General features: G+C 41.8%; 2 protein-coding genes across 2 annotated transcripts; one reads left to right on the top strand and one right to left on the bottom strand.

Moving 5' to 3' along the window:
* Nucleotides 1-9,376: 9,376 nt before the first annotated feature.
* Nucleotides 9,377-16,949, bottom strand: DNAAF10 (dynein axonemal assembly factor 10). The gene is made up of 8 exons (XM_082276875.1): nucleotides 16,657-16,949; nucleotides 15,610-15,710; nucleotides 14,424-14,554; nucleotides 13,861-13,962; nucleotides 12,319-12,434; nucleotides 11,839-11,973; nucleotides 11,000-11,097; nucleotides 9,377-10,269 (listed from the first exon to the last, which is right to left on the bottom strand). Exons 1-8 carry the CDS (start codon nucleotides 16,846-16,848, stop codon nucleotides 10,062-10,064), a joined length of 1,083 nt encoding a protein of 360 aa, XP_082133001.1. The 5' UTR covers nucleotides 16,849-16,949; the 3' UTR covers nucleotides 9,377-10,061.
* Nucleotides 16,900-22,796, top strand: PNO1 (partner of NOB1 homolog). Its single transcript, XM_082276876.1, has 7 exons — nucleotides 16,900-17,111; nucleotides 17,197-17,346; nucleotides 18,922-19,005; nucleotides 20,539-20,599; nucleotides 21,079-21,196; nucleotides 21,712-21,782; nucleotides 22,235-22,796. Exons 1-7 carry the CDS (start codon nucleotides 16,938-16,940, stop codon nucleotides 22,300-22,302), a joined length of 726 nt encoding a protein of 241 aa, XP_082133002.1. The 5' UTR covers nucleotides 16,900-16,937; the 3' UTR covers nucleotides 22,303-22,796.
* The last annotated feature ends 24 nt before the right edge of the window (nucleotides 22,797-22,820 follow it).

Genomic DNA, 22,820 nt, shown 5'->3' with positions numbered 1-22,820 from the left:
TGCTTAAAGGGGGAGAGGGAAAGGGAGAAGAGAAAGGAAGAGATTAATTAAAGGGAGGAAGAGAGAGAAAAAGAGAGAGAGAGAGAAAAAGAAAGAGAAAAAAAAAAGAAGAAAGGAAAGAAAGGAAGAAGAAAGAGAGGAAAGAAAAAAAGAAATCCAGCTGATGTGATGTCCAGGGCAGGGATACCTTTTTATGGAGAGGTTTCCCTGCCCTGAAGACTCATTTTCTCTCTTCCTGTGCAGATTAGTTCTCATGCTATGTTCTTTCAAGAGTCTTGAGTGGTCTTGATCCCCCCTACAGCCCATGCCCACTTCTTGGCCTCATTCCTGCACTTGCACTGTGGTGCATTGTGCCTGTCTCCAAGAACTTAGCAAGGATGCTTGTCTGAGAAAAGCCGTGCCTTGCCTCTTCATGGCCCCTTGCTCCAGTCGCAACTTGATCTTTCTCACAGCATGTTAATACCAACAGTCCGTTGTTATTACTAAGAATTCTTGTCTGATGGGATTCTTATCTGATTAGTTGGGTCCACAGCCATCCAGTTATCAGTGTTTGAGACACACATTGGACCCTTACCTTCTGGGATTCTGCAGTGGGGAGGGAGATGCTCTTTTGAGGCAGGGACACACTTTCCAGCCACTGGCTCCTCTGAGTGGAGAAGGTAAACAGCTGGCATGACATATCTCCAGCTGTTCCCAAGCTCTTGCAGTTGCTTCCTGGAAAAAGAGAGGCACAAACTGTGTGTAGAGATGGTCTCCTAAAGCCAGAGATTGCATGGAGTCATCCCAGGAGATCGGCACTGGTTCCTGCCTGACGCTGCACATCTTTGCCTCACCCTCAGCTGAGAGTTGGTTTCTAATTGTGTTATTGGCTGTGTTTTCCACTGTGCTTCTCCACAAGTCCAGAAGAGGCTACCACAATGATTGGAGACACAGCACACCTCTTCTACGAGGGAATTGGGATTGTTCAGCCTGGAAAAGAAGTGATAGAGAAAGATAGAGAGGGACTTTTTACAAGGGCATGTGATGACAAGGAGGAATGGATCCAAGCTGAGAGTAGTTTCAGATTAGGTATTAGGAAAAAATTCTTGACTGTGAGAGTGGTGAGGCACTGGATCAGGTTGTCCAGAGAAGTGAATGCCCCATCCCTAGAAGTGTTCAAGGCCAGGCTGGATGAGGCTCTGAGCAACCTGGTCTAGTGGAAGGTGTCCCTGCCCATGGCAGGGGGTTAGAACTACAGGATCTTTAAGGTCCCTTCCAACCCAAGTAATTCCAGGATTCTGTAAGATTTCAGCAAATAAATCAGGGTTCAAAATGCAGTGGATTAGTATTTCTCCACTGCAAGAGCTCACTGATCAGAAGATTGTACCAACACATCTGTGGCTCCCAAAGATAAGATCCGCATTGTACGGGACACATACAGGTGGTAGAATCACTGGGGTAGGGAATGGTATCCCTACTGTGTGCTAATATTTTAGTGTAATAATACAATTTTTCACTGCATTTTCATAGCCATTTCTTATTTTCAAAGAACACAGTATTAATTATTTTCTCATGTTCATTTTTAATCGTAAAACTACAGAATTATAAATAAATAAATGTAAATAAAAGGGAATTTAGGAGAGTTTTCAAAATATTCAGAAATGCAACAGTCTGAAGGGTAGCAGAGAATTAGCAAGAGCTGCACTCCTAAATAGAACACTTTGCAGTTCGAGTATGCCAAATGTCTACAAGGAAGTTAGAACACTTAACGTATGGTTTGTTCATTTTTACCTCAGTATTCACATGTCACAGACTGGGAAATACAGTGAGGGGATTTGATTGATAGACTAATTGATTTACCAAATGTTAGGTAGAAATTGTTGCCAGTCCTATTTCCTAAACCCAATATTTTGTTTAAATTACAAGATCAAAGGAAAATGCAACACGTGCTGATCAATGTTCAGATTCAGCCAACTCTGTAGAAGATTGTAACCGTGTAGAGCATTAATGCAGTACAGATTGTGCTCCGTATTCCCTGGTCATACAGTGTGGCTCTGTCTCCTTCTACTGGTTTGCACTTGTTATAGATTTGCTCCTACAGATTTATACTTCTGTTCAGTTAAATGTAGTTCCTACACTGAGCGCCACAAACCTTGGAATTTCTTGAGCCAATTCACTCAGGAAATTATTAGGTATAAAAGTATTCATTTTCTACTTAAAATGGCTGCACTGCCTGTTTGGTCTTCAAGAGCAGTGAGTTAGGAGTTAAGAATTCACATTTATCCCAGCCAAAATCTGATTAAGATATACCTCATATAATTCAAATAGTTTGTGCTGGTGCTACTTTGAAAATATATTGTTTATATATGGATATCTATAGAAAAATCCACAAAAAGCTATACTGGCGTTTGGAACTTAATGTAAACCATTTCATTTGAGAGGCCTACGAATGATTATTGATTTTTCTCTATCATTCCTGAAACAAGAGAAAACAATCCTCAGTATTTTTGCCAAAGTAGTCAAAGTGACAGGCATCTTCAACGTAATTACTGCATTATTATGATGCATCTCATCCACTGTACATACTACACAATGATTCCCGCAAAGTCAGTGTTCTTTGTGGAGCAAATGTGGAGGCCAAATCTTGTAGTCTTGGCCTCACTGGAATCATTACACAGCCTGGGTCATGCAAAGCACCACAGCCTGACATACAAACCAGCTGTGGCAACTCCATCTCCCTGAAACAACGCCACTGAAAAAGCTTTGGGAGATGTCATGCAGAAGACAAGGTAAATGAAAAAATATAGCGTAGATTCTTCTGCTGTGAATCTAGTGTGAATATAACAAAGTTTACTAGAAGCTACTTGTGACAAAAGGGTTAATAAATCATTGGCAGGATAAAAATACAGACTCTAAAATCAGACTAAAAATCTGGCAAGCAGACCAGTTTGGGAGATGTTCGTGCGTGTAGTACACGTGTGTCTGAAGGGCACCTTGGGCCTTTTGGAATAGGCATTTTGTTTTTGTGAGGCCCACTTCTTGGCAGTGTAATCTAATGAATCTGCAATCCCATGTGTGGGCAGACCAGCAAGTTACCAGAAGAGGGTGTAGCAGGAATAAACTGAAGCACAAACATCCGTTTGCCAGTTATCACCCGATGTGCACTCACTCCTTGATGGAAGAAGGGCAAGTACCTGATGTTTCCTCTGGTAAATCAGAAGACAGACATTCCTAAAAGGACAGTGACAGACAGCTGCCTGACTTGATGCCCTGTTTATGGGAATTTATGCCTCTGCCTGAATTCTGCTGAGACCAGATGTATGCAGGGAGGGAGGGCAGGGACAGAGATTTTACAGTGATTTATTACGATGCATATGGTGAGTCCAGAAACAGAGACCAAGGTATCTATCTGGCTGCCAGGTTTGTTTTTCTTACTTGCTAGATGGGGTAAGAAGGGAAGAGAGTCTTGAGGTTAATCCATATTTTCAGCAACTAAAAATCCTATAGTAGTGACATTAGCACTGTGGAAAAGAAATGTAACCTCCAAAAATTTCCATGTTCTGTTACACTTTGCAGAACTTAGGGGCAGTGTATGTGGCAGCCTAACCCCAAGTGAATTTAGACTCACCTTTCAGTTAAAATGCTCTGGAAATGCCTTTTTTTCTGCTCTCAGATTAAATTAGAATGGCTTTAAACCTATTAAACACAGACTCTTTTTCCTTTTGAAAATGTAAGGTTTCTAATCAAAATACAGATGCAAAAGTACATGGAAAGAGGGAAACTGAGATTGATGTATCTTTGTTTTAGGGAGGAAAAATAATATAATTCAATAAGACTAGCTCAAACCCTCTAATTAAAGCTTTTTTAACATAACAGATAGGGAGGATGAGATCAACACTGAGATAGGGATAGTTGGTACAGATCAAAAGAGCTTGTATTCACGCCAGCTAGATTAAATGACAGGATGTGGTGAAGTACTGGGTTACTTTACATACAAAGCCTTATTTACTGAATGTATATATATTTATTAGGTTAAATGCATTTATATATGGAAACTGTAGAAATAAATTGAAAGCAATCTATCATGTGTAGAGCATTTGTTCTGATACTATTCTAAGATTGCATTTCTTCCGATTAGTATGTAAAGCTGTAATTTTTTTTACAGCTGTTTTACTAAGATTGTGGAAGAAATTGTGTTAGAAATTGAGGTTTATTTTTAAATGCATTAGCATTCCACCTGTCTCACTTGTTAGCTTCTGTGCCTAAATTCAATAGAATCATATATTTCATACTCTGTTTTAGCAAAAAGCCTAGGACAACTTTAGGAGTAAATTAAACTTAGCGCCCAATTTGTAGTCGTCATTTAAAAGTGTTTTTTAATATTTATTTATTTGCACATGCCCCCTGAAGAAGCAGGATAGAAGTCTTTGGCTGCTGTTATGTTCCTTATTCACTCTGCAACAGCAGGATGTGGGAGAAAGGGAATGTGAATGTCAGGAAGGGAAGACACTGCCAGATAAGAAAATGCCACAGGCCTGTGCTTCACGCACTTCTGCAAGGCAGTAGTGTCTGTCCCTCACATCTGCTCAACAGGCCACAAAGTCCTGCCTGGTTGGGCTGTGCCAGAAAGAAACAAGAAGGGTGTCTGTCCTCTCTGCAGGAAGACTGATGACCTAAAAATGACAGGTTTAGCATGGCAGGCAACTGAACTGATTTCATTTAGCTGCATCTACCTGAATTTTGCCAGTGGTGGGTTTAGTAAAACTTACTTAGAGTAGTAAGTAGACTCTCCTGAAGTAGCTGGGCCTTAGGGACTTAACTAGGAATTTACCTAAAGGAAAGAGTAATTTCAGCTGCAAAGCTGTAAGTCAGTCTAATAGTGGGCAACTATACAATGTAATCTGGTAAACAGGCTGAGCTACTATTTCTGATCCACTGTCATACGAAAAGGTTCCATCAGGTCTCAGTTGCTGTGCAGTTCTGTGGGCTTTACTGCTCTTCTGCAACCCACACTTCCTCTGGCTTCAGAGAATGTTTTCAATGTTTCATAATCTTAAAATCCCAAGCAACCTAGGAGAGCTTGTCTGTGCTTGTTTTATTTATGCTGCTGATGGACTTTTCATAGTGAATAAAAAAAATTCATTTGCACTGCCATGCTTAAGAACCATATAATCTTACCACTGTTTAGAAAGGAATCCTTAGGAAAGATCATCAAGTTAACCCAGCACTGCCAAGCCCACCACTAAACCATGTCCTTTTAAATACCACCACGGATGGTGACTTCACCACTTCCCTGGGCAGCCTGTTCCAAAGCTTGACCACCATGTCTTCACCACAGGGAAGAAATTAGAAATTTTTTAAAATATCTAATCTTAACCTTCCCTGGCACAAGTTGAGGCCATTTCTTCTTGTCCTGTTGCTTGTTACCTAGAAGAGGCCAACCCTCATCTGGCTACAACCTCCTTTCAGAGCAAAAAGGTCTCCCTTGGGCCTTTTTTTCTCCAGGCTAAACAACTAGGGCTCCCTCAGCTGCTCCTCGTAAGACTTGTGGTCTTCTACTAAAGACTGAGGCAAAGAAGGCAATAAGCACCTCGGCCTTTACCTTCATCCTTTGTCACTGTGTTTCCTCTGGCATCCAATAAAGGCTGGAGATTCTCCTTAGCCCTCCATTTGTTGCTAATGTACTTAAGAAGGATTTTTTTATTGTCTGGCAGTAGCCAAGTTAAGTTCTAGCTGGGCTTTGGCCCTTCTAATTTTCTCCCTCCCAAACTTCATGACATTCTGTCCTCCTGAGTTCCCTGCCCCTTCTTCCAGAGGTCATAAACACTCTTTTTTTCCCCAAGTTTCAGCCAACACTCTCTATTCAGCTGCACACTTCAAGAACCTTCTCAACTGTTTCCTCTCTGCTATATTTCCAGCAGACATCTGGTAAGTTGAAGTCCCCCACAAGAACAAGGACTAGCAATTGTGAAATTCCCATAGAGTCTTTCATCTGCCTCTTCACCCTGGATGGATGATCTCTAACAGATTCCCACCAGGATATCTGACTTGTTGGCCTGCCCCCCTGATTTTTACCCATAAAGACTCAACCCTTCTGTCACTATCATTAAGCTCTAGAAAATCAAAACACTCCTTAACACACATGGCTACCCCAGAAGGAGGTCAGGGTGTTAAGTAGAAACTGTCAGCCTGGGGTGGCCTCTTGCACATTGACAAGAGTGGAAAGACCCATTGGTCTGGGAAGGGAACCCCAATCCATACATTCTGCACAGGCTATTTTTACTGCCAGGCATAATAGAAGAGGGAACTTAGAGGTGCCTTCACATGGTTCTGCACCTCAGCTCCCTCTGCACATCCCCAGACATGGAGATGGTGACAGAAGATTTAACTAAGATTGCGGAGGCAGGGGAGTACAGGCAGGAGAGGGGGAGATCTCTTGGAAAGAGAGAAAAGTACTCTTTGAAGAAGATAAATCTGTCCCAGAGGCTGTAGTTGTACTAAGCTAAACAGCAATAGCCTCATTCTTATGCTCATTCTTTGGCTCAGAGACCGATTGCAAGATTCCACAAAACTTCGTGACAATTGCCTTAAGGAGGAGACAGACCAGAGTGTGGGGCAGCTACTCACTGCCCTTCAGACCCTGGATACTCTTGCAGCCATCACTAATCCACTTCCAGTGTCCTCTGTGGGACAATGTTGTGCAACTCCAAAGGCAGGCTGTGCTGTGGGAAGCAGGTCTTCCCAAAAAGGCCAGCAAGTAATAGAAATGTTCCACAGCCAAGGCTAGAACTGGTCACATCACCAAGTCACCAAATAGCTCTGGCCCAAATCCACAGAAATCCCATCTGGTCATTCCTCTGGGCTGAACCTGCACTGCCAGAGGGAGTCCCACAGCCGTGCTTTGCATTGCACTCCAGGGGATACAGCTCTTGGCTCCTGCCTGAGTCAACAGCTGCCCTTGCCCAAAGTTCTGGGACTTGGGTTTGCTACTGCAAAATATTCTGCATGTATAAAGGCTTTAAATGCATGCTGGACATATAGACTGTGGTCTGAACATTTTTTGAGGAGTGGCCAGTTCTGTTTAGAGTGCATGCTACTGAAAACTCAACAGTAACAGCATCACAAGCAAGAAAATGTGGGATTAATAATGGGGGGGAAAAAAGTAGTAAATCAATGTATTTCCTGGCACTTTTCAATACCAACTTTAGACAACTTCATTACAGAGATGAATATGCAGGCCACAAGCCTCTTACTTACAAATCAGTCAGTTTAACCAAACAATCCCTCTTAGCTATCAAATCTATTTGAGAGAATAATTTGGGGAGGATGAGCTGAACTGTATTGACAAGCTGTGTCTGCTGTCTCTGAAGGAATCACTGGAGAACAGATGTCTTTCTTTTTCTGTGCAATTCCCCATCTTCCATGTACCAATTCCATTATGTCCCTAACAGAATCAGTGGTTGTGAAGAGGTGAGAGCACGGCATTGTAGCTTCCCACACAGAGTTACAACTTGCTTTATATTGCTTAAAATTCAGTCCAAGTAATGCCTAAACTGTAAATTACCTTTTTTTTTTTTCTGTGATGAAAACTATATATTGTATGCAAATACTGACTACATGCACAGAAACCTTGGAGGGCTGTAATCTCCAAGAACCTGTACAAATGACGAATTTCAAAATAACTATACTGGTGTGAAACAGAAAACCCAAACCTGATAGTTGGGGATTTGGGCAGCACCTGGTTAAAAAAAAAAGCACAAACCCAACAAACCTGTAACATGTCCCTGTATTCTGGCTGCAGTCATGCCTGTAAACAGACTTTTTTCTTCCATGAGCACACAGGGATGGTTTGCACAGGAAACAAGCAATAGCTGCCAGGCAGATATACTTGTTAAATGTAGTCGCTCCAAATTCGTAGCACATTCCATTTCCTGGATCTGGGTGAGGCAGGGGTTTTCCAGAGCACTCCTCGGCACTGCGTCAGAGAGCATTTGCTCTGTGCATTACATCTCAGATGCATTAGGATTTTATTTAGCACACACTTCAGCTCTGCAGGCTGCAGAGGCAAGGTGCCAGTCTTCCGCAAGAGGGGGAAGGACTATAAATAGAGCAGGCTGGGCTGCCACAGGCAGCTTTTGGTCTGCTTAAGTTTCTGGTTTAGCCTCGAAGCAGTAGAAATCCAATCTGCTGAGGAGATAATGCACAGGCACAAGCAACAGCTCTTCTCTCCAGCCAGTTAACTGTTTTTTATTTTGTAGGTACACAGCTACAGCCACTTACCTTTAATGAACAAGGACACACCACCTTCCGTCTGTGCTTTCCTCCGGCTCTCAGTTTTTTGCAAGCTCCTGATATGCAAAGTGTCATGTTTTCATGAAACCAGCTACTCAAGAGGGGAACACATTCCTTCATTTTCAAAACAAGAAATAAAATGAATCCCAAAATTAAGTGCACAGAGGTAACACACATTTCATATTTTTGAGGCCCATAGGGCTTTAAGAATTGTTTAATAGTTCTTGCTCTAAGTTGTATCCCACTAGGAGACCTCCCTGGAGTTGTTTGAATAAAGAAGGGACATTTTTGCTGCAGGACAAGTACATAAAAATAGCACCAAGAGCCAAGGCCTGTGCTCAGGAGATTTTTGTTTTCCCTTGCAGCTACCTACACTGAGAGCTTTTTCTTCCCTTACTCTGTGCGTGACTCAGAGTTAAAGACAGAAACCATATTTCCACCAATTTCCACTGCCTTTCACACCTTTCAGTGTGTGTATTTTATTTACAGCACAAAGCTAATGGAAGCCATCTTTGAACAGTGCATTTTAGATTCAAAGCACTTGAATTCTTTGAACACCATACCCCCAACACAAGCTGCAGCCAAGAGTGCAGAGTAATGGTTCCCCCTATTCCCTCCTGCTGGAATGCATCCTAAGAGGGACAACAGTTAAAATAATTCCAGGATATGCTCTCAACATTACACCATGCACAAAAGCAGATGGGATTACTTGGGTCAAAAAAATCATATACTAAATATTACACTTGAAAGCAAACCATCAAGTCTTAGGGAAGACAGCTGAATCTCATAAATCTTTGTCACCCACAAAATATTTAGCCTACATTGCCTGTGTTTTCATCCCTGCTGGCCCTTGCTAAACCTGAGATACAAGAACCTAAGTTTGTAGACAAGCTAGAGGAGAGTATCAGTGACCTACTAAAACCAAGGACTTCCACAGACACGCTGCATTTATGGTCTACTGTAATGTTCCTCCTGCCCACCCTCTGCTACACAAGCATGAAGGATTTCTTCATTCCACAAAGTTTAGGGTTTAATAGCCTGTGAGGCTTTTCTATACATTACTTCTCTAAATCTCTGGATATTTGAATAATATACTTCGTTCATATTAAGAAAACACTACATATAATTTTATTTGTAGAATATCAAGTTGAAAACAGATATAAAAACAACTGAACATATAAACTTTACAGGAAACCCAACTAAAACAATAAAACAGTGCATTTTGCTCGATAGTTTAATTTCAGTATGATCTTCAATAAAAACCTTACTCCAATAAACCTGAATATTTCAGCCTTTGTTATAATTTCTCTACTGCATTAAAGAATCCTAAGTCACTTTAACAACCATTCTAATTAATACATCCCATAACACAACAAGGTGCTGCAGTAATTCCCATTGCATGAATGCACATGAACAGTGCTATATATAAGAAAGCCAAACCATTTAAAAAGTGTGAAGAGATTTACACTATGAATAAACTGAACACAAACCCAAGTGAACTCTGAAATTATAGAGCTGCGCTAACAAAAAGGCACATTTTATTTTAAGTGTGAATTCACATTTCTAGAAGGTTAAATTTTGTGCCCAGGCAACTTCAAGTCATCACAGCACAATCAGCCAAACAACTCTAACTGCACATATCTGAACTTTCAATAGAAAGATCTGGCTTCTATTTTTTTAATCCAGTTTTATTAAGGAAGAAATTAAATTAGAAACAGAAGGGCTCCCCCCTCCCATATTTACAGACTGCAAACTATACTGCTTTCTCATCAGAAATTGTAGTTTTCTTGTCAAATCTTGTTAAGCTTCGTAACTATCAGCACCCTCACAGTTTGGTCAAAGGCCCCACAGACACACAGTCCCTTTTTGTCAGGGCTCCAGTCCAGGCTAGAGATGGGCTGTGTTGACAGTGTCACATTCTGCAGGAGACTAACAGACCCTGCCACCCCCATCTCAGATCCTTCTGAATCCTTCTTTGAGCGCTGGGCTGGGTACTCACTGCCAATGAGAAAAGTAAACCAAAAACAAATACTTAGAAATTTATTGATACAAACACATCATCGTCCTCTTTATGTCCTGCTCTATAGATAAGGCAAATAAATGTCTTAAAAGTAATGAATAATCATATCCAGCTATATCTACACTGCATCCTTTAGTAGGTATTTAATGAAAGAAAAAAGGAGGTACGAAATTTTAAATCCTGACACCTCTGCCCTATACCCCTTCATTTTTTAACTGGTTGGCTTTTGCCACAAGCAGAAGAATTTCATCACAACTATGCTTCTGAAGCTTAACGCACCAGCTTCATTGCATTTAGAACAATTAAAGTATTTTTCCATGTAATGTAAGAAGATGTAGACATAAGACTCATTAAAAGCCAAGCCTTTCCATTTTCTTCTCAGATGGAACTGTTACCATATGAGAATTTTAAGAAACCAGGTTTTTTCCATTTTTCACCTTGTTAACCAAGGATATAATTAGATCTTCCTTATGTTAAGACAACAAGGACAAGATTCACCTGTGGTGTCACATTCTCTTAGGGATTAATTCAAGATTCCAGATCAAGTACTGACACTAAAATCACGTTTCTACTGCATTTGTAAGCAATAATTTTAACCAGATATTCTGAGGGTGGAAGCAGGACCCCACTCATCATTTTCAGAAAGATTCTTTCTTAAAACATTAAATGGTTGATTTCTTACTCCTGGCTGGACAAGTGATCACTTACTATTTCCACAGATGAAGGCTCCCAGATCCTCCACTTGTCATAAATATATCTCTGTTCTGTGGCAGGTGCCGAACCTGCCAAATGGTAGATTTTTGTGCCTAATAAAAAGAAATCAGCATTATACAGAAGTCATTTGGGGATGAACCTCATAGGAAAGGACACAGAATCTTAAAACACAGATCACTTGTACGAAAAGAGCCCAGCCTTCTCATGGTGGATGGTTAATTCACTGTATTGTATCTCTTAAAATCATTACTGGAAGGGAATATACTACAAACACAGTGCAAACACAACAAATAGTCAACAAGTCAAACCTCATCCAGGGCACAGCAAGATCATACAGCAACAGAAATCACTTAGGGAAAACCCCAACACATGTCCTGTGACTTAATGCATATCTGTCTGCAAATGTCCACAAGGAAAAGCTTAAATGCACTAAATGACCAACAAATGCTATTTTCACATTTTATTACAAAATTATTTATAAATAAATAAAATTTATTATTTTATTCAGTAAAAAAAGTCTTTGATTCAGAGTAAAGTACCTCCAATACCTTATCTGCTTTGAATGATAGTATGGAAAATACTAAGAGATACTAAGTTGAAACTCAGCCTTTTCTAAAAAACGGCAGTCCTAAAGAACTTCACCACAAAAGTGTCTTTTCTTGAATTATCACCAGATTTTGTTCACTAAACAAAAAAACAAAACAAAACCAGAAGAAAAGTTTTATAAAGTAACCTGGGCATTTCTTACCTATTTGTACTACATCTGTAGTAATTTGACAGCATGAATTTAGGAGGTTTGTCTCTTGTTAAGAAATTCTCAGTCCCCCCCATACCTTCTCTGAAACAGAAGCAAAACCTTTGGTTGGATGCTGAGTTCTCATATCAAAAACATGGAATTTTCCCTCAAGCGATGTGGCCACCAGCTTATTCATATTTATATCTTTTCTGTCAAACTCCACACTGCAAACCTGGAAATAGAAAAAGGTAAATTCAGTCTTGTAATTTAGCAACTGTTAAAACAATGGGTGTTTTGTGATTTGTAAATATGTATTAATCATTGGTTATTTCCACAATGACATCATCACCAATTTGGAAATAAACAAGTTCATCTGATAACATAAATCCACTGAAAAATACCCATCCTGTCCTGATCAAGAGTGTGAGGGGTACAACTTTTAAATAATTTTAAAAAAAATTATTCCTTGGTACAATCTCAGCAGAAATATCTTCTGGGTAAGTTTCACACAGAGTCCTTTTAATTTTTCCATCCTACAAAGGAGCTGGGATTAAAAATACTTTTATGGTTTTCTTACCCCATTCTTAATGTTGGTCTCCCATCGTAGTGACATGGTCTTTAAGTCAAACAATTTAATGTCCCCATTGTCATATCCAGCACATACGACACGTTCCTCTTGATTGTATGCATTGCCTGGACACAGAGAGAGAATTAATCAGAAAAATAAAACCTCTTTAAGTCTGTAAATTTCAGAAGTCCCAGGCCTGCAGTTTCAACTTACATTTATACAACAAAAAGTTACTGTTGGGATACTAAGATTTGGTGAACCAGATGGTTTTCAAACCTGAAGGGTCTAGAAAAATCTTGTGTAGGACACAAGCAGCTTGTTCTTTCCAAAGAAAAATGCAGATCTCACATCAAGCATGGCTGTTTTCTTTAATTAGCTCTTAAGCTTCAAGGGTCTTCTCTTAAATTAAAACCTTAATGCTTGGTAGTTGGAACTACACTATAACACTGATGTGTTCCCTGTACATGACAACATTTACACTCCTTCAGGACCACACAGCTGGATATACTGTTTTTACATTCCCAGGCACAAAAATAAAGCTTACACAGCTTATCTGTGAAACCACAGAATCATCAAATCATTTAGGTTGGAAAAGACCTTCAAGATGATCGAGTCCAACTACAAATGGTGACCAAAAGTGATCAGAGATTGAAAGATAAATTTAGAAGAAACATAAAGTTTCTAGTTATAGGCTAGCTGTGTTGAGATTAGGAAAGAACTTGGGCCCAGTGAGAGTTAATTAAAATAGTTAAGAGAGCTGGACCTGAAATGGGTTTTAAGATGTTAGTAACTGATTGCCAAATAACTGATGATCTGTCATTTGTATGTTTGCTTAGCTGTGCTTAGAACGAGGAATAGAAACTTTGATAAGTTGGTGTAGGGAACAAGGACAATTACCAATTTCCTCCCTTGGTGGGAACCCATTCAAAAGTCACGCAAGAGGAAACTTAGAGGTCACTAAAGTAATTAGGATTGTTAAAGTTCAAAAAGGCAAAAAGGTCAAAACGAGGAAGATGAGTTACTTCATCTTTCTTGGGACCACTGACCCAATTCAAGACCACCGACTCCATTCAGGACACACACTATGCATGCTTAATGACATTTAAGCTCATTTCCATATGAAGCGGAGAATGGGAGCTGTTAATGTTATGAATATGCATTTGTATTTTGGATATTCATAATATGTGGAAATAAAAAGTGTCGTATTTGCTTGGATCGGGGCCCTGCGTCTTAGGGAGCTATCCCACGCAGCGCCTGGCACCAAATAAAACATACACTTTCTAACTAAACTGTTAGAGAGTTTTTGTCCGTCTCAGTTGGATATCGATATTAGATCGATATTCATATTTTGGTAAATCAAGATTGAGTCCAAAACCTGTCTTATTTTGAAGAAAAAAAACCCCACACATAAATTTAACAGTGTAGAAAAGCAAAACCTGCTAATTATGCATCCATACAAAACAAAGTATTCCATAACATCCTGAAATACATTGATAATCATCAAAGCACAATCATATTAGATGGAGGAATGGTCATAATCTGATCAATTACCAAATGCCACAGTCCAGCAGTCTCTTTTGCTCTCCCCCTGTACAGGTTCCATATTAGCCACAGGAGTGTCATTCTGCCTAGGGTCCCACACCTTCACAGTTCCTGGGAAAGAAAGACAATAGATTTTGTGTTAGGAACACGCTGTCATATTTTGTTCATCTTCCCAGAAAGACCCTTTGCTTTTCATTCTAACCATTCAAAAGACAGGAGCAACTCTTTCAATTCTAGAAAGCCTCACTCTGTTTTGTGGATATAAGAACCACAAAAGCAAACAGAAATAGAGTGAAAGCATTTGTCAATGATGTATTTTCTCTAGCTGATATTTTGCATTTATTCTGCTTTGTATTCCTTCTGTCTCATGCCCAGTGACAAACAGTACCTTTTGCTTATCTGTGGCTTCTAGAAGAATTAGAGAAAATCGGTCCCAAGCAAGGTTCAAAAGACAGTGTACAAAGAACTAGTTGCAACAGCTTGTAACTAGTTCGGATGGCAGACTGTACCCTGCCATCAAGAGCTTGCAGGCTCAGAGGAACTGGAAAGACTTGCAGAGTTCACTAACTCACCATCTCGACTGCCAGTCACAATTTCTGGTGCACCTTCCCCAATTCCTAAGCCACCTACACCATCTATACTGTTTATGATTTCCTTATGACCTTTCACAGAATACACTGGTATTTCAGGAGCTTCTAAATTCCTAGGCAAGAAAACAAAAGAACAGAAAACATGGCATTTTTCCGTGACACTCAGGATTTGTATAAAAATGAAAGGAAACTTGAGCACAAATCATAAAAGCTCAGATTAACGGGGAGAACAAATATGGATGTCACCACTAAGAACCATGAGTCTTTGTTGGATTCCTTCTTTGGCTACTGCTTTGGACTGTTCTGAAAGGTTTTGCTCTGTTCTGGCCCTCCCTGTTTGTAAACGCAGTTGTGGGATTCACCACAGCAACAGCTCAGACCCAGTTTTTATGCTGGGCTCAAAAATTAATCACACCACAGATCAAAATACTCCAATTAGCTTTACTTTCAGTAAGTCTATAAGTTATTATAAAATAACTTGATTCATTGATCCCCACCTAGCTCTGACTACTGCTCTTTAACTTCAGGTGAATATTGTATTCAGCCATGAGTTTCATGGTTCTTTCCCACTGATTCCCATTCTTCAAGAATCCTTCAGAATTTTATTTTACATTTCAACTAGCAACTGTTCCATCTCATTCTTGCTATTCCAACAAGAACCTGTAGTTCCTTGACACAGGTTCCTTGACATATAATAATAATGATAATAAACAGTCCCTTTTTGACACTACTACTTTATTTGATAATCAATTTACCTAGAAATTAATTACACAAATAATTCAGGGACCTAAAGGAAACATTTGACACTTCAAGATTAAAAATATGTATTTAATCTAGACATGAAATTTAGGTTGCACACAACCTCTTGTTTGCATCCATTCAAAAGCTTATTTTCAGAGGACAACTTCACAGAACTTTTAACAGTTTTTTGTAGCTGCACACAGAAGATGAGAGTGAAGCAGCACTGAATTAAACACTGTGCAGAAATTTTGTGTTGTTTCTAGAAAACAGGCATGGTCCAAATACAGTAGCCAGCAAAGCTTGCACTGGGTCTCAACCACAGGCAGCATGGAGAGCATCTCATGCAAAAGCCACATACAGAAGCCTCTGTTCAGACAGACACGGACAACATTAGGTGAAAAAGCTCCCAGAGAATATCTGTGCTTACCATATGTTAAGGTTTCCATCAAAATCTCCCGTAGCTAAGTATCTTTGCTGCAGAGATGTAGCACCAAAAGTTCCACATTTTATAGGTTTGGGCTTTTCGATCTTTGAAATAAAGGAAATGTCTGTGTCAGCACATGGAAAAGGCAAAAACACCCACAGACCACGTAGTTCTTAGGAGTGTACAGGAGCAGGTGTCAGCAAAACAGACGTGGGATATTTGGTGCAAAATACTATCAAAATGCTATCAAAAGCAAGCTATGCTTTGAATTTAGTCCTTGTGCATAGAAAAGCAGAGGGTCCAGTTTACTGGTCTTAAAGGTTTGTAGCCTAGTGGGGCCTTACGAACCTGAGGAACTGCTGCGCCTCAGAACAAGCAAACACTCAAAGGTCAGTCTGAGAGAAAAAACCAACCAAACAAAAAAGCAAATAACCAACCAACCAAAAAAAAACCCCCGAAACCCAATCAAAAACCAACCAACAAAAAAACCCCAAACAAACAAATGAAAAAACACCCAAAAAACCCAAACACAGGCAGAAACCAGATACCCATAACGCAACCCACGAACAACGCAGGAAACACGGCAGTAAACAATCACAGAATCACAGACTCAATTAGGTTGAAAAAGACCTCCGAGATCATTGAGTCCAAGCTATGACCAGACACCACCATGTCAAGCAGACCATGGCACTGAGAGCCACATCCAGTCTTTCCTTAAACATCTACAGGGACGGCGACTCCACCACATCCCTGGGCAGCCCATTCCAATGCCTAATAAACCCTTTTGTGAGGAAATTCTTCCTAATGTCGAATCTAAACCTCCCCTGGTGTAGCTTAAGTCTGTGCAGCTTAAGTCTTGCCTGGGAAAAGAGACAGACTCCTACCTGGCTACAACCTTTCAGGGAGTTGTGGAAAGCGATAAGGTCACCAGTTATCAAAAACCGACAGGGTACTGAATCAGCACATTTAACATGCAAATCAGCCCCTGTTTTTTATGCCCGGGTTCTGGACAAGCGCCCTGGCAGCCGTTCCCGAGGGGACCGCGCTCACCTCCCGCAGCAGCTCCAGACGGGCTCCGTGCAGCTCGTACAGCTGGACGAGGCCGGTACCGCGGGCGGCGCTGCCCAGGCACAGCAGGCGGGCGCTCCGGGGCACCCACTTGCAATCGAACACGGTGTAGCTCAGCGCCTGCTGGACGTGCGACACCACCTGCGGCCGCTCCGGACCCGCCGCCACCGACATCCCGCCCCGCTCCGGCCCCGGCGGATGCGGAGGAAGCGCTCGCCAGCCCCTTCCGGCGGCAGCGGCACCACGTGTGTTCCGCGGCGGACATGGAGACCGAGGCGGCAGCAGACGGCGGCTTCACCAGCGTCGCGTCCCGGCGGAGCCGGAGGAAGCGGCGGGCGGGCGGCGAGGAGCCGGCGGCGGGAGCTGCCATGGACACGACGGAGCCGCGGCCCAGCAAGCGGCCGGCGTTCCCGCCCCTGACCGCCGAGGCGCTCGGGGTACGCGGGGCGCCGGGGAAATGCCGCTCCCCCGGTTCTCCGCCGTCCCCCGCCTCACGGCCTGCCCGTCTCTCGCCCCCGGCAGGTTGGGAAAGGCGAGCTGAGGAAGATCCCTGTGCCGGCCAACAGGTACACGCCGCTTAAGGAGAACTGGATGAAGATATTCACGCCCATCGTGGAGCATCTGCAGCTTCAAATCAGGTTCAACTTGAAAACGAGAAATGTTGAGATCAAGGTAAGGGGAGCAACTCCCATTGCCTTCCCCGTTAACTGGAAGAGAAGGTTGTGTGCAGACCTTATAGCACCTTCCAGTATCTGAAGGGGCCTCCAAGGAAGCCGGAGAGGGGCTCTTTGTCAGGAACTGTAGAGGCAGGATAAGGAGTAATGTGTACAACGTGAAAGAGAAGTTTAGTTTGGATGTTAGGAAGAATTTTTTACTGTGACAGTGGTGAGACACTGGTTGCCCAGGGATGCCCCAACCCTGGTAGTGTTCAAAGCCAAGCTGGATAAGGCCTTGAGCAGCCTGGTTTAGTGAGAGGTGTTCCTGCCCGTGGCAGGGGGGTTGGGACTAGATGATCTTACAGTCCACTCCAACCCCTTACCATTCTATGATTCTACCTCCTGAAAAGCAGGGCCTCCTCATGGGTGTTCTTGGTCCACAGATTAAAAACTAGAGAAGTCATAAATCTTATATAATGCTTGGAAAAATGGAAACTGTGTGGTGTAATCTAGCAATTATTGCTTAGAACAAGTAGTTACTGCAAGTAAAACCCAAAAATACAAATCTGTTCCAGAAGGAGCCAGCAGAAGCTGGGGCGGTGTTCAATTTTTGTAGGAAAAAATTATGTACTGTAGCATTAACGAAGAATTTTTATCCATGTCTTAGATATGATTTTGTAATTCAGTATTTTCCAGCTATTTAAGGCTACCACATACTTACCTGACAGAGAACAGTATCTTTTAAGGGGGCACTGAATCTTCTAATGTCATTGTTTGTGGCAGATGATAAGGGCTCATAGTTTAATAGCATGTGATTTTTCTTCAGTGGGTTGCACTGGAATACCTTAGGGCACAGACACCAGTATAAACCTGTAAATCTTGTAGATGCTCATTCTTTATCCTTATTCCTCCTGAGGAGTGTTCACACTAGGAGTTTTTAAGAGCATATCCAAAGTTTTGACATAAAACTTACTGTATTAGCAACGTTGACATGAAATCTTCCAATGTAATAGTGAAAATACAGACAACAACAGGAATTCTGCTTCCTAACCATGAAATGTTATCACAAGTTTGATGGCAGGAACTGGAGGAAAGGTGACAGAATTATCCCTTATTTACACTTCCTAAAAATAACTTCAGGGGAAAGGTACGGAGGAGCAGAAACTCCTGCAGTTTCACTCAATAACTGTGCAGGAGAAAACCCTGGGATTTTAAAACCACTTTTTGATATGAAATGATGTCTGGTGAAAAGCAAGGTAGTTTTTTTCTTCATCAAGCTGATTTCATTTTGCCCATATCCATCATGAATCTAAAACTTTGAAATGAGTTTCATTCACCTGTTAAGGTATCTATCTGTCATTAGAATAACTCTCCTGCCATCATCATCCTTCTCTTTTTTCTGCTTTTTGCTGTTGCAGTTTAGTTTGTGTTGGTTTTGGGTTTTCTCCACCAAAAGGGTTTTCCTCAGTCAGTGGTGGTGTGGATTTTCAGCAGCTTCTCTCTTCTCTCCCCTCCAAGCAAAGGCTGATCTTTAAGTCCTGCTCCTAACTTGCCTGGTCTTAATTTGCAAACATAACTTCTTGTCTTGCAGACTTGTCAAGAGACAAAGGATCTCAGTGCTCTGACGAAAGCAGCTGATTTTGTGAAAGCCTTTATACTTGGGTTTCAAGTAGAGGTGAGTCTCCCAACAACCAGATGGTGAGATTGCTCCAGTTTGCTGACCTGTCCCTGACCTTTCTGCAAATTACAGTAAGAAATAAATAAAGAAAAATCCTGAGGTGGTTTTCTAGAAATTAATGTTTGAAATTGTGACTGGAGTAGACATCCAATTTCTTAGGATAATGCTGGATAAAAAAGCACATAATTAAAATTATGAAACAGAGGACATAGGTTGTGTGAGACAAGCATAAAGCAATAATCTCTCTGTGAGGTACTCTGCACAGGTGGAGACTGTTCATTTTGCTTAAGCTCAAGCCAATAACCTCCAGTCTGTGCAAAACTCATGGAATCACAGAATTAACTAGGTTGGAAAAGACCTTTGAGATCAAGTCCAACCTATGACTTCATCAACTAAACCATGGTACTGAATGCCACATCCAGTCCTTTCTTAAAAAAACACCTCCAGGGACGGTGACTCCACCGCCTCCCTGGGTAGCCCATTCCAGTGCCCAATCACTCTTTCTGTGAAGAACTTCTTCCTAATATCCAGCCTAAACTTTGCTTGGCGCAGCTTAAGACTGCGTCCTCTTATCCTGTCAGTGGTTGCCTGGGAGAAGAGACTGACCCCCACCTGGCTACACCCTCCTTTCAGCCAGTTGTAGTGAGTGATAAGGTCTCCCCTGAGCCTCCTTTTCTTCAGGCTGAGCCCCTCCACTCTCATAGGACTTTTGTTCCAGACCCTTCATCAGCCTTGTTGCCCTTCTCTGGATGCATTTGAGCATCTGAAAGTCTTTCTTAAATTGGGGTTCCCAAAACAGTACTGGACACAGTATTCAAGGTGTGGCTAACCAGTGCCAAGTACAGAAGAATGACTTCCCCAGTCCTGCTGGCCACACTGTTCCTGATGCAGGCCAGAATGCCATTGGCTTTCTTGGCCAAGTGGGCACACTGCTGGTTGGTGTTCAGTCAGCTGTCGACCAGCACCCTCAGATCCTTTCTGTTTGGCCTCTGTCCAGCTATTCTGTCCCCAGCCTGTAGAGCTGCAGGGGGTTATTGCAGCCGAAGTGTAGGACCCAGCAACTGGACTTACTAAACCTCCTATCATTGGATTTGATCCATCTATCGAGCCTGTCCCAGTCCCTCTGCAGAGCCCTCCTACCCTCCAGCAAATCAACACTTGCACCCAGCTTGGTGTCAGCCACAAATTTGCTAAAGGTGGACTCAATCCCCTCATCCGCATCATCAGTAGATACTAAGTAGGACTGGGCCTATTGGAGAAAACAAACCCACTTTTTGCAGTGTTGTAGGGGCTGCTCCTTGCTCTAGACCTGTACTGGATTCACTAGCACTGGGGAGGCAGGGCTGAATGCAGGGGCATCCAAGCTGTGTAGGGTTTTCTAGATGGAAATACTTATACTGCTGCTGAAAAATGTGGATTTAACTTCAGCTATTATTTGATAGGTTATATGTATAAAGAGAACAGCAGCTTTCAACTGTGTGGTACTGGAACAAAATAACTTTGCTGATAACAGATCTCCTGCTCTTTTAGGATGCTCTTGCTCTCATCAGATTAGACGATCTTTTTCTAGAGTCATTTGAAGTTACAGATGGTGAGTATTTTCTGCTGCAGCATTCAAGAAGTCACATGTGCATCATGCAAGTGTGGGGTTTTTCTTCTTTCCCCCTGCTCCACTTGTATCACTTGCCCTCAAGGATCAGGAAAGCCAGAAACATCTAATTTTATGTAGTACTGGCACTCCTTGTAGTCCCCTGTAGAGCAGGATCTAAACCTGATCTACTTTATTTCTACCAGTGTTAACTTTGTGCACTTTGACTCCATCAACATGAAGTGCAGTGCCTTCCTCTGCAGTTCTGAAGGAGACTTTCGCATGCCAGAAGCCCTAGGTCAGCACTGGATGCAGTGTGCACTACTAGTTAAAAAAAGCTGAAATCCAGACGGGTCTGTGTTGACCAGTGAAGTTGCTTTCGAAATACTTGGCATGAGTTGTTTCCAGCAACTTGACCAAGGGAAGCACTAACGGGGATACACATCACTGCTGTTACCCTGGACATGCTATTCTCATTTCAGTCAAACCTTTGAAAGGAGATCACCTGTCAAGAGCAATAGGGAGAATAGCAGGGAAAGGCGGAAAAACCAAATTCACCATAGAAAATGTAACCAGGACACGCATCGTTCTTGCTGACGCGTAAGTACAGACTGACTTCCTCCTAGGCAAAGCACAACCCCTCAGCTAATCCATGCCCTCTGCCAGGAACAAAGATAACTTGAATTTTATGAAACTGTTGTAGAGTAGTAGTAAGAAAAGATATTTAGGAGAATATTTTAGTGAACACAAGTTATTTGACCTTCAGTTATGAGAATGACAGTGTCACCAGCACATGTAGAATTCAGTCATTCCCCGTAGCATAAGAATTCTTCTTACGAAGAATCGAAGTTGAACTCACCAACCCATCAATATTTTCCTCCTGAAGCTGCTACACTGTTAAATTTGCAAATGGTAACATCTATTTTAAAAGGATTTAGAAGAGCACAGGTCTTACATTGTAGGTTTTGTGGGTTTCGGTTGGGTTTTGTTTACAAGTGTAGAAAAGAAACTAGTACACTGATATGAAATTCCACATTCATCTCTAACCTCCAACTCTATTAACTGTAATCTCCTAAATTGCTTTCCGTTAACTACTGCTACTTTGCTTTTTACAGAAAAGTTCATATTTTGGGATCTTTTCAGAACATTAAAATGGCACGAACAGCAATTTGCAATCTAATTTTAGGTAAGTCCTTTTATCTAATCTTAACTACATACAGATCTTGCAGTTTGAGAAACTGCTTTGTGGCTCTCACCATCTTCCCTGGCCTGTCCACACCTACATTTGGAGCAAGTAGCTTGCTGGCAGTTGGCTTGTTGCTCTTAAGATAAAAATTTAGAGAAGCACAGAATCCAGGACTTGCTTTCTGGCTCCGAAACTCGCCACATTGCAGAAAGATGTTCTGCTTTTTTATTTAGTTACAGCATTCCCTAAGGGGTCTTGAAAGCCAAGAGGGCAATCCACTCTGAAAGCAGAAGTTCAACTCTGCACTTGCAGTAAGACAGGGTGACTGACCTTGACTATCCTTCTCATCCTTTGGCTCAGTCCTCCACTTTTAACATAGGTGTGAGTGCAACACATCCGTTTTTGTGACAAATTATCTCATTTGCTGACTGGATTTGTGCCTTCTTCTGCAGGAAGTCCTCCATCCAAAGTTTATGGCAATATTAGGGCAGTGGCCAGCAGAGCAGCTGAGAGGTTCTGAGCTGCACCACCAAGGACTAGGGCTGGAAGTCCAGGTTCCTGGACACACAAGAAGCCCAGAGCTACAGAAGCCATCAGTTTTCTGGTGGATCTGGAAGCCCAGAAGAAAACCAGGACTGTTTGTGCAGTCTGACTGCCTTTGGACATGTGGTCTGATCTGAACATACCTAATGTTTCTGTCTAGTCATTAAAAGGTATTTTAAATTGTGTCTATATCAAAAGTACATGATTTTACTTGAACAGTCTCAAGCAAAAACCTGCTTTGTTACGGATTTTCTGAACATCAGACTTAAGAGGCTGCTTCTTCAGAAAGACTTGGCATTTAATGCTTTGAGTCTAAAGGAAGTGGCAGAGCTAAGCATTTGTAACCACACATCATGGTTTAGTATCTTCCCGAAGAAAGGAGGATTCAACTGGAATACAGAGTTCAATAGCAGGTTGTCCACTGAGTCTCTGCTGCTGCTGGAACAATGCATCACATGAAAAAAGGAAGCTGAAGAGGTAAATAACGTATTTGCA

The sequence above is a fragment of the Coloeus monedula genome (genome assembly GCF_965178545.1).
Source record: "Coloeus monedula genome assembly, chromosome: 2".
NCBI lineage: Eukaryota > Metazoa > Chordata > Aves > Passeriformes > Corvidae > Coloeus > Coloeus monedula.
Note: the sequence above shows the minus strand (reverse complement) of the source record. Positions and strands in the feature narration are given on the sequence as shown.

What these genes read in the sequence shown, in the direction of transcription:
- DNAAF10 (XM_082276875.1), bottom strand. Translation starts at nt 16,848, where the DNA reads ATGTCGGTGGCGGCGGGTCCGGAGCGGCCGCAGGTGGTGTCGCACGTC. An exon ending in AGACCAACATTAAGAATGGG is followed by an intron (nt 11,974 to 12,318) that starts GTAAGAAAACCA and finishes TTCTATTTCCAG; the next exon opens with GTTTGCAGTGTGGAGTTTGA. An exon ending in TTGCTTCTGTTTCAGAGAAG is followed by an intron (nt 11,098 to 11,838) that starts GTATGGGGGGGA and finishes TCTTTTTATTAG; the next exon opens with GCACAAAAATCTACCATTTG.
- PNO1 (XM_082276876.1), top strand. Translation starts at nt 16,938, where the DNA reads ATGGAGACCGAGGCGGCAGCAGACGGCGGCTTCACCAGCGTCGCGTCC. An exon ending in TACTTGGGTTTCAAGTAGAG is followed by an intron (nt 19,006 to 20,538) that starts GTGAGTCTCCCA and finishes CTGCTCTTTTAG; the next exon opens with GATGCTCTTGCTCTCATCAG. An exon ending in GTCATTTGAAGTTACAGATG is followed by an intron (nt 20,600 to 21,078) that starts GTGAGTATTTTC and finishes TTCTCATTTCAG; the next exon opens with TCAAACCTTTGAAAGGAGAT.